Genomic DNA, 11,049 nt, shown 5'->3' with positions numbered 1-11,049 from the left:
GCATTTATATAAAGATGTAGGAAGATCCGATTGGGAAGTATCAATATCAATAACGATATTTTCACAAATTTTTATATAGATATTTTCACAAATTTTGATATTTTAAACACTAAGAATAATTAAACCCGTTTGAAACTACTCCCCATATTCAAATTCTTCTTGTCGGCAAATAGACCAATAAAATGTATTGTTACCAATTGGAATTTGATATCAAAAGTAGAGAATGAATCGATGTGTGTGGAGCAAAGAGTAATTCAAAAAAATTTGGAGTTGACATGTAGACTTTTACCAAAGATTGACACTAACCAAGTGGTAAATGTTTAAGTAAATATGGGTGACCTCTTTACCACAGATGCAATGATGTCAAAGAACACCATGTCTTGGTGGATGATTTACCTACAACAATCACTAGCAAAAAGGAGATGTTTCATATACAACAATCATTAATAGAAGTCATTTTATTTGTACTTCACACCATTTGTTATAAATGGGTGTGGAGAGCTCATTTGTAAACGCACAACCAAAGCACACACAAAAACCTTGGAGTTTGTCAATTCTACTCCTTTCTTATCCTCAATTTTCTCTTCAATTCCCATCATCTATTTGAGAGATCGAGCTAGCAACTATATCAAAGCTAGAAAGAAGAGATAACGATAGTTAGAGTTATATTTGTACTCATGTTATTTCAGATAATAAAAGAAGTTATTAATACTGCTTTGAGGACGTAGGTACACTTGCCAAACCTTGTAAATATTGTGTCTTATTTATTTTATATGTCACTGGAAACCTCAAACAATGAATCAGATATTCATATGCTTTGGAATAACATGAGTACCTATAAAGTAAATAAGACACAATATTTACATTGAATCAGATATTCATATGCTTTGGAATATGATTCTATTGAATATGAGATGAGTACAATGAATCAGATGCATAACTTTCCTCAAACAATGAGATTTCAAATCAAATTCGATAGAATCATATTCCTCAAACAATGAATCAGATGCATAACTTTCCACAAAGGTGTTGTAAGTGATCACATTTGAAGAAATCCCAACATTCCTCATATATGAGAATATCTGTGAAGCCTCTCTCATACAACCTTTTCTACAATAGGCAAAAAATGACAGTGTTGTACGAAATTATATCAAGCTTTGTCCCCTCTCCATTATCTCACTTAGAAACTGTTCTGATTTCTCAAAATCTTCTGAGCGACTGTATATATACATCAAACTATTGTAAGTTGTCAAGCTAGGAGTATACCCCATCTCGTTCATAAATTTCAAAATCTCACTTGTCTTCGAAAACATCTGCCCCTGACCATATACTAATAGCATCGCATTCAAGGTAGTTATACCCTTTTCTTCTCAGCTCCAAAAGACATGTTCTGTTTCCATCAAGAGGTCACTCTTACTAAAAAAAACGAGAACAAGTGTCTTCAAGAGAACAATGTGGGGCTGAGTTATACCAAAGTATATTTCTTCACCAAGAATATGCATGCGCTCAATTTCCTTGCCATTATATGTAAGCTCATTGGATTTGCAGTGAATGGGCCATTTTGCATTTCGGCAAGTATTTTCTGAGACTGTTGCCAAAGCCAATCTCGAGCCAGTGCTATCAAAACAACATTATAAAAAAAGAGGTCTGGAGTAACACCAACTTCTAACATTCTCTGATACACACCCATAGCTTGGTCAAAGAACCACACTGATTGTATGCACTGATTAGAGTGTTGAAAGTATCCCTCCCGTGTATAAACCCTACTCTCTTCATCACCCAGAATACTCCTGAAACTTCCGAGTTCATCCTGTTTTAGCCAAACACAGCCAAAAGTGTGTTACAAGTAATTATGTCGGGGGTGCACTTACATATCTTAATCTCTTAAAAAAATTTCATCATTTCAGTAAAATTTTCTCCTGTTACCATGCATCTTAATAAGGGTGTTGCAACCAAAAATTTTCATCTCCTCAAAAACCCTCATTGCCGGCTCATCTTTCCCAGCCTACTCATATCCTAACAAAGCAGTGGGTAAGAGAATAAGTGTGCGATAATTGTGCTACCAAAGGTAAACTCTAGGAGAGTATATTTATACCAATCGAGGATATAAGACCCTTAGAATAGTAGAAACCTTATAAAACTAGCAGAATCCCAGAAGATATCTAGGGATGGATATTGCATCCTCTTAGGAGTGTGATTACTTGTGGTGCACGTCAATCCTTAAATTGTACGAACTCCAAAATTATTGGAAACCTGTTGATTCCTTGCCGAAGTAGGTTTTCTCGTTTTGCAGAACAAGCATGGTCAATGTTAGCAAAGTTGTCAAACTTCGCCCACTAATTCCGAAACAGGATTATGGTGGCATCATTGATCTGTTTATTTATCTCTGAATTAGAGGCTATTGACTATATGACTGGACTTTTGAGGTATAAGTATTCTAATCCGCCTTACTCCAACCCTGGAAAATCATTGTCTCACAACGAGGTTTTAACGAGGCACCCATTCTGGAATGGTCATACCCTTATGTGTGTTTTACTTGCGTCCTGAAGGCGTTTAGTTTTGAATTAATACAAGTTCTCATTTTTCTCCTTAGACTATGGGTTTTTATCCTGCACATGGTTTTACTATAGCGAAGTTTTGTGAGTTCTACTACTTATGCATTCTTCCATTTGTTTTGAGACTCTCACTCCCTCATTGTGCCGACGACTTCATCAACTATTTTTACTTTATAGCTGAAGACCTAATGCGACTTTTTGTTTGAGTATTTACACACTAAGAGAAAATGTTTGCAATCCTAATCTAGTTAGGAATGTGATTGTCTAATCCTTATGGATTATATACTATCTTTTAGGTAGTGTCCTAATTAAGATGTATTACTTGAAAGACAAAGATTCTTCATTTCTTACTACTACAAATAAAGCCACAATAAATTGGAATAATACACACCTCAAAATTCACTAATTCTCTCTTTTTTTTCTCTTTTGCCGCCACACGAACCTTCTTGTTACATCCCACATCGCCCAAAGGTGAAGATCCTATAAGCCTTATATGTATATTCTCATCTCTACCTAGCTCGAGGCCTTTTGGGAACTCACTGGCTTCGGGTTCCATCAGAACTCCAAAGTTAAGCAAGTTCACGCGAGAGCAATCCCATGTTGGGTGACCCACTGGTAAGTTCTACTCGCGTGAGTTCCCATAAACAAAACCATGAGGGCGTGGTCAGGGCCCAAAGCGGCCAATATCGTGCTACGGTTGAGTCGAGCCTGGGATGTGGTGGGGGCCCGGGCCGAGATGTGATAATTTGGTATCAGAGCCAATCCCTAGCCGGAAGGATGCCAACAAGGACGTCGGGCCCCTAAGGGGGATGGATTGTTACATCCCACATTGCCTATGGGTGAGGATCCTATAACCCTTATATGTATATTCCCATCTCTACCTAACTCGAGGCCTTTTGGGAACTCATTGGCTTTAGGTTCCATCAGAACTCCGAAGTTAAGCGAGTTTGAGCGAGAGCAATCCCATGATGGGTGACCCAGTAGGAAGTTTTGCTCGCGTGAGTTCCCAGAAACAAAATCGTGAGGCCGTGCTCGGGGCCCAAAGCGGATAATATTATACTATGGTGGAGTCGAGCCCAGGATGTGGTGAGGGCCCGGACCAGGATGTGACATTCTTCCTCTATAATTATTCAGTTAAGTTTTTTTATGCAAGCATCACTTGAACTTGTATGCATGTGCGATAATACCACCTAAACTTTCAATTTTCATTTTTTACCATATGGACTCTCTTAACTGTTGAAATCAACCATTTACGTTACTTTCCATCCAATTTGCCGTTAAAACATGTCACCTGTAGTGGTATTTTCATCAATTAATTTCGTGGGGTTGACTAGAATCAAATTGACTCCAAAATAATACTTCCTAAGTCAATATGGCGCCAAATTGGTGGTTTGTACAATCTCAGTTCAACAATTCCCTCCATAAGAGTTTGAAAAATTAATATTTGAATAAATTAAGGTGAACTACATACCACTTCCTAACCTACATAAGAAAATCACAAAAACTCACTATAAATGAAAGACTAGATTTTTGCATAATTTTCACCTCAATTCTTCAACAACTCTTGCCAAAATCGAACCGGAAATCTACTTCTCCCTTTTCTTCAAGACCACTCCGACGCTGCTACAAAAAATTACATTTTGCCTTCGTAAAAAGTGATTTCAGCGATCCCTAGAAGGTAATTGACAAAGATATCCCTCCACGTGAGGGGTGCCTGACATGCTTTAACAACAACAGAGATAGTAGATTTCAACCTTTAAGAGAGTTTAGTGGTAAAAATTAAAAAATTATAAGTGCAAGTAGTATTGACGCACATGCTTGATAGTTCATGTGATGCTTGTGTAAAATTCCATATTCGGTTAAATAAGCCAACATCATTCGGAAAATTATAGGGGAAATTTGTCATTCTAAAAAATAGTTGAAAAGTTCGTGTGAAAAAAGATGCTTAATCTCCGCAGAATGCCAGTAGCCATTGTCAAACATTTGCTAGGGAACGAGTCAGATTTAGGTACTACAAACGCTATTTCCTGAGCTTCCTCAAGCAGCTCTACCGTCAGACCCATTTTTTGTAGAGAGTGAAAGGGTGAGAAAATGAGCAATGCAGGTAGCTTGGTTGCAGAGGCAGTGTGGAAGGCGATTGAGTCAACTCGTTCAGTCACCGACGATCAGCTCTCCGTGTTAGACTGTACTCATCCCATTTCAAATTCCCGTTTAATTTCGTTTGAATTAATTGTTCCAATTTGTGTTATTGAGTGTTTGGTTACTGGGAAAATTTCAGCCTGCATTTCTTGTTTGGTAAAACTTGGAGAGAGCAACGAGGATAGTGGATCAGAGTGGTGTCAAGAGGGTTTTGGGTGAGCCCAGTGGACGTTCCATCTTTCAGGTTTAATTTTTGCAAATCAAATTCTGGGTTTGTTTTGTATACTTGTTTTGTTTTCCACTAGACTTAGTAGCTTGGATGAACATTACTTGAAATTTGGATGAAACTACTTGAATTTGAGCACAAATTTGTTTGTTTTATGTTCTTGTTTAGCCAAAAAGATAAGAAACTTGGGCACTCGTGCAAATCAAATCTGGAAATAAATCACGTTCGTTTGGGCTAAATAATCGTAAATTTATTTGATGTAAAGTGAAAAATGAAATCCCATTTCTCATTTTCTGTTGTCTGGTTAGGTCGTCGGAGAATCGCGGAGGAAGGAGGAGTACTTCTGCTTTGCCGAGCAGTATTGTGCTTGTTATTCATTCTTCTATGACACCAAAAACAAGGGAGAGCAGCTTTGTGTGAGGGAGCTTCCTCTCTTGCTCATCCAATTTTTCTACTGATTCGAGCGTTATTCTAATCAATCTAATCTAAACTACGTGGAGGGTTATTCGAACTTCCTCATCCATTTTTAAGTTCCTTGAAATCAAAAACGAAAAAAGTAGGGAAGTGTTGTAATTTTTGCCATGTTTCTTGTTGTCCAGTGTACGCATCAGTTAGCTGCAAGACTTGCTGCATCATTGGGAGCATGCATTGAAGTTAAGGTCTCTGATGAGCAGCTGGCTCTACTTCTTTCCAAAACTCCGAAATGTTTGTACATGTTTTACATGGCTACTTGTTTAACACCGCAAGCATGTATATCTTCCGGTTTCATTTTTTTATTAAAACAAGTAGAACCTTTTATTAAAACAAGTAGAACCGGAACACGCTTCGAGTTTAATAAAGAGGCACTGAACTATATTTACATCCGGCTTATTGTCGGTATAGTATCCTCCGGTTTTATTTTTTATTAAACATCTATTACAACAATGATTTTGTAACAAGAGCATCAAGGAACAAGTCTGTAAGATTTCATCCTGTCAATCCAAGTTAAAAATGATGTCTTTGAATTCCTGAACCCCACAAAACCATGTTCTTTGCTCTTGTTCATGCTGTCCAGACTTGTCTCAACTCCAAACATAAGATCCACAAACCACCAGTTACCAACTTCTTCCAGCTTGGTAGGAACCAGACCCTTCTCTTTCACAATCTCATCCCACACCGGCCCCTTATCTTTCATCATCTCCTCCAAGCTCGCCTCCGATCCGCCCTCCTCGCCAACGTCCTCAATATCAAGCTCGAACTGCTCTGCCAAAACCCTGAACAAATGCTTCCACTTAACCACATCCCCATTGCTGCAATTGAAAGCCTCATTCTTGGCATATGGATCAACTGCTGCCCAAATCTGGTGCTCGGCTATCAAGTCGGCGTCCGAGACATCCCAGTACCCGTTCCACGCCCCTCTGCTCCCCGTAAACCTCAGTTTCTTCCCCTCGTGCTTACATATTGCGGCATAAATGCAGAGGCTCCCCACAATGTTCATCAAGCTATAGGGCGAAAACCCGAATATCACGCTAGGCCTGTGCACTGACCATGTCAAACCCTCCTTTTTCTTCACCTCCTCAAACAAAATGTCCTCCAATGTGTAGTAAAAATTGGGCACGTCAAGCCTCGGGAGGTCTTCGTGAAACGGTGGCTCATGAGGCTCGACCTTGCCCAATATCTCAAACGGACCGATATAATGCTTCCGGCCCGTTTGCAAGCATATGTGCTGCAGATTTGGTGCATTTGAGATCACAGCATCCAGCAAGTTCCGAAACATGTTGCCGTTGACCTCACAGTTCTCAGCTTCCGTGGGCTTACTTGCCCACGTCACATAAAATACATGAGTGACATCGGTCAGCTGGGACAGCTGAGAATGTGTTTGATGAGGGTCTGAGAGATCACACTGAATGTATTCAACAGGATGATCAGCGTTCCACGCCGGACGAGGCCGGCGGGCTACACCATATACCTTCCATGGCCCGCCGGGTGTGTCGGCCAGGGGGAGAATCTCGGCAAGGCTATTGCCGACTATCCCAGTGACGCCGAGAACCAGAGCCACGCTCTGGTATTTGGGCGGCACATCATTGGGATCAAAAGTTTTCTGTTGGTGACGGTGAGGCTTGTTAGAAAATGATCATGGAAACTAATTTGGAAGAATTGAAGGAAGAAAAAACGGATGGGTTTGTGGAGAAAGTGCTTACCTTTGCAGCTCCAATGGCTCCTGCCCACCACCAGCTCATTTTTGTGTAGTTTCTGGGAGATGAGAATCTTATCTTCCTCCTGCCCACCACCTCTGCTACTTTCTGAGTATAATGATCATCTGTTATATTTGGGAGATGGGAATCTTATCTTTAAACTTTTGGGCGGTGATTATCCTTTTTTCGGTTGCGATTTATGTCTGGTTTTGCTGTCGTGTCAGTTTGGGACTGGTTTTGCTGTCATGACGCGCACCTTTGTCGGTGAGTCTACTCACTAAGAGATTATAAAGCGAGCGATTTTCACACGTTACATTTAAAACTGGTTTGTTATTGAGGTGTTTTTATAAAAATTGAGAATAAAAAAATTGAGTTTAAAAAGATGTTTGATAAACACTTAAAAATAACTTATGTTCACAATTTTGGATGAAAAAAAACTGAAAATGTGAAGCAGCAAAAATAAGCTTATTCTCATAGTACAACAGAAGCAGTTTTTTTTTAAAGCACAACAATACCAAATATTAATCACCATCGAATTAAATAAATAAACCAAAAATAACGGATATAATTAAACATTAGTGTGTGAGATTAAAATAGTTTGTATTTATCATTTCTCATTATAAACTCGTTCAAAAATTAAAATTTTGTGTCAAGTGGAATATCATACAACTAAAGATGCTAACTACGCAGCAGACTAATCAAATGAGCTAGTCAGCTAGTTATAAGTTTGTCAGTGACACAAAGCACAACCGCAAGAAATAAACTTAGGGTGTGTTTGTTTGCTTTCATGAACTTTAAACTAGATTGGACTGGATTATACTACTTATTACAGCAGTCTCATGTTTGTTTCGTGCTTGACTAAGTTTAATGAGATTATAGAGGACTCAGCTCAACTAAAACCTTCGCTAGAAGGTCTTAACAAGAACCTCGAAAAGAACGAGACTGGCTAAGATCGTGCATCGCTTCAACCTCGAACTTGTCTCCTTCACATGATTGACAATACACTTGCATCGCCACCAATGGTTTTCGTGGAAACCCAACTTCCCAAAACACGAGATCTTTGTGAAGCCAGTGGCTCGTAAGGAACACGATGAGGAGCTACGTGAGGAGGCTCATGAGCCACCCAATGCACTTGAAAGAATTTGGAAGGCCAAAGACGCCAACACCCAAAATGGCAATGAAGACGTTGGCGAAGGTCTTGGATTGGGACGACAGTGGCTTGGGTCATTCATCTTTGTTTTTTATTTCATTTGGGTTTTGATTTTGCATTGAATTTTGATTTTGAGATGGATTTTGATTTAATCGAGAATTGGCTTTTGATTTAAGGAAAACTAATGAAAAGAACTTGAAAACTTTGAGTTTTAATAATAAGGACAAAATAAAGAGTAAAGTGAATAGTAAAGGAAATATTTGTGAAAACAAGTTCATTTGAGCAACATCTACAACATGCAATTAACAATTAAAGGCGGAATCATGCTTGGATGCACTCAAAAACAAAACTTTACCCATGAAATTCAAGGCCTATTGTGTGTGGTGAACAAAGACTCAACTCAAGAACAAAGTGAGTTGAGAAATATTATACCTTTGTTGATTCTTCTTTGCATAAGCAAAGGCTAATCACCCAAGAGATAGGGCCTTCATTCCTTACTTCTTAGCTCCATGGATTTCTTGGATGAGGATGGTAGAATGGATTCTCCAAGTTCCCAAAATAGAGAACCTCTAAGTCTCCACACCAAGGAGAGCATTGATGAGGAGGTGAGTGACCTAGGAAGATTTAGATGCTAGTAAAACCTTCCTAGGGTGGCCAACCTCTTAGAGAGAAAAATGAGAGCATTGTGTTCTCATCTTTTCTCCAAAAGAAACTCTTCATGAATTTTGGCTATAAAGTTCTTTATATAGTCCCTTCAATTAAGTGACCTAAAGAACCAAAACCCATACACTCTCTATATGGCCGGCCTTCTATGGTCATTGGGCTATTTGGGCCCTCTTGAATCTTTATTCATTAAGTTGTCATACAACTTTAAGTCAATGGGCTTGACATTCGAAGCCCATTGAACCTTGAGGCCCAAAACTAACCCAAGGTGTAAAACAAACTTATTCGTTTGATTAATTAACATATTAATTAATCCTAGCCATAAACAATTAAACCATTCAATTGTTTTTACTCAACTCCATTGTTTCTTCAATCTCTACCTTACACAGTTTACAATCCATTAGGTTCTTTTTAGCGAGGCAATGGGCGATTGTTACTCTTAACGGTCGATTGTGAATTGAAACATACTTTCAATTCTCCATTTAGTGATTACTCACCTTTAGGGCTTCCACAAACCATGAGTGACAGCTAGCAATATGTCATGGCTACCTAAACTAATCAAAAGAGGTGGAGAACCTATTTAGTTTAGGATTACAATGCAATATGGTCTTTCTCTAATACAATACTCTTGACCACATTGTTTGGTTTGATAGTTTATTCATGTTTACTATCCAATGTGATTCTCTTACTTATATGATTACCTTGAATGTGATTTGGAACAACTTCCTAAATCTCATTCTTACTCTGGCCAGAGATTCTTAATCATATCATAAAGTATTCTCCCTCAAACGGTTTGAAGGTCAAAGATCCTTTGTTGCGCATTCACTTGCCTCTATGGCTAAGTGGCTTAACCCCAACTATGTCATGGACACCCTCTGATTGAGTGACTTTGACATAGTCAAAGATCAAGGACCTAACCACAAGACAACTATGATGCCTTAGGTCAAATGACTACTTTGCATTATCCCAACTATGAGTTCTCATGTGACATGAGTATGAGAACTCCATTTGATTGTGTTCAGTGGTCTCATTCTGTATTAAGCACCTACATGCTTGTCTTGGTGTTAGTCACACCAATGACTTGAGACCAGTCACTCTCCCTAAGAGAAGACATAACACGTACTGATCTTAACGGACTGTCAATGCCCAATTGGCAATCCTATGATCAAGAACGTTTAGGATATGTATACGAAAGACAATGGTCTCATGAATCTAACTTCTTTAGAACACATTCCCCCAATTACATATTCCTTGGACTTATCGTTTAAGCATATAACATTTATACATGACGGCTTCAAACAATAATCTTTATATTAAACTAGATTAGTTTAACATGTGAAATGTCCATAAAGTATCATCATATGATTGGTTTTAGGGCACATTTCCAACAATCTCCCACTTGCACTAGAGCCAATCAACTTGATCATCAGTGATGATACCTCTTCAAAATTCATTTCATAAATGGCTGAGTAATAGACCTAGACAATGAATATCTATATGTTATCCATAGAAGCAACCTTGAGAATAACGACGTCATCATTATACATGATTCTCAATCATGTGGTTCAGTCTCTCATTTGAGTACGAATATTGATGAGACCTTGATTCCCTGGCTTGAGCTATCGCCCCATTAGTGTCGTAGTGTGGGTACACTAGAGACATTTTCTGGTTGGAACCAAATGGAGAGTTCATAAATGAACTTTCCCATCCAAACAACATTGTTGTAAGCTTTTATATGGTGATATATTTTGCATGATGGAACACACTAAAGTCTTTACTTTTAACGTTTCCACCCAAATATCTCTTTAGTCATAATATTAAAGAGATATCCAGTTATCTCTTCTTTCATAATGAAGAGACATCCAATGATGGATACGATATTAGATTCATAATCTAATACATTTACGCTTCCATTGTGTTACTCTAATTCTTCCTCATTCTTGAGGAATCTATCCTTTAATATTTCTTAACTACTTAAGGACTCACTTGACAGTTGCCATGGCTCTGATCCTGGGCTTGCACTAATATCGTCTTATACCAATATTGGTACAACTCATATCAATGTTTTTTCATACAATATGAAATACGTAAATCACCTTTCTGCGTATGCATAAAGGATTCTATTTACGCTTTATGCTTCTT

At 38.5% G+C, this 11,049-nt stretch overlaps 1 protein-coding gene and 1 long non-coding RNA gene across 3 annotated transcripts; one reads left to right on the top strand and one right to left on the bottom strand.

Moving 5' to 3' along the window:
• Positions 1 to 4,428: 4,428 nt before the first annotated feature.
• LOC103420086 (uncharacterized) lies at positions 4,429 to 5,616 on the top strand. 2 transcript variants are annotated; one of them, XR_011581327.1, is made up of 4 exons: positions 4,447 to 4,740; positions 4,834 to 4,938; positions 5,229 to 5,336; positions 5,520 to 5,616. It is a non-coding gene; the product is annotated as an uncharacterized lncRNA (long non-coding RNA). The 2 variants fall into 2 exon arrangements; XR_003773189.2 differs by having other exon boundaries at positions 4,429 to 4,740; positions 5,229 to 5,578.
• A 34-nt stretch (positions 5,617 to 5,650) lies between these two features.
• Positions 5,651 to 7,357, bottom strand: LOC103420085 (3-oxo-Delta(4,5)-steroid 5-beta-reductase-like). The gene is made up of 2 exons (XM_008358147.4): positions 7,101 to 7,357; positions 5,651 to 7,000 (listed from the first exon to the last, which is right to left on the bottom strand). The coding sequence occupies exons 1-2, from the start codon at positions 7,137 to 7,139 to the stop codon at positions 5,864 to 5,866; spliced, it is 1,176 nt and encodes a 391-aa protein (XP_008356369.2). The 5' UTR covers positions 7,140 to 7,357; the 3' UTR covers positions 5,651 to 5,863.
• Positions 7,358 to 11,049: the final 3,692 nt, after the last annotated feature.

The sequence above is a fragment of the Malus domestica genome, chromosome 05 (assembly GCF_042453785.1).
Source record: "Malus domestica chromosome 05, GDT2T_hap1".
Taxonomy (NCBI): Eukaryota; Viridiplantae; Streptophyta; class Magnoliopsida; order Rosales; family Rosaceae; genus Malus; species Malus domestica.
This window is presented reverse-complemented; position numbering and strand designations above follow the sequence as displayed.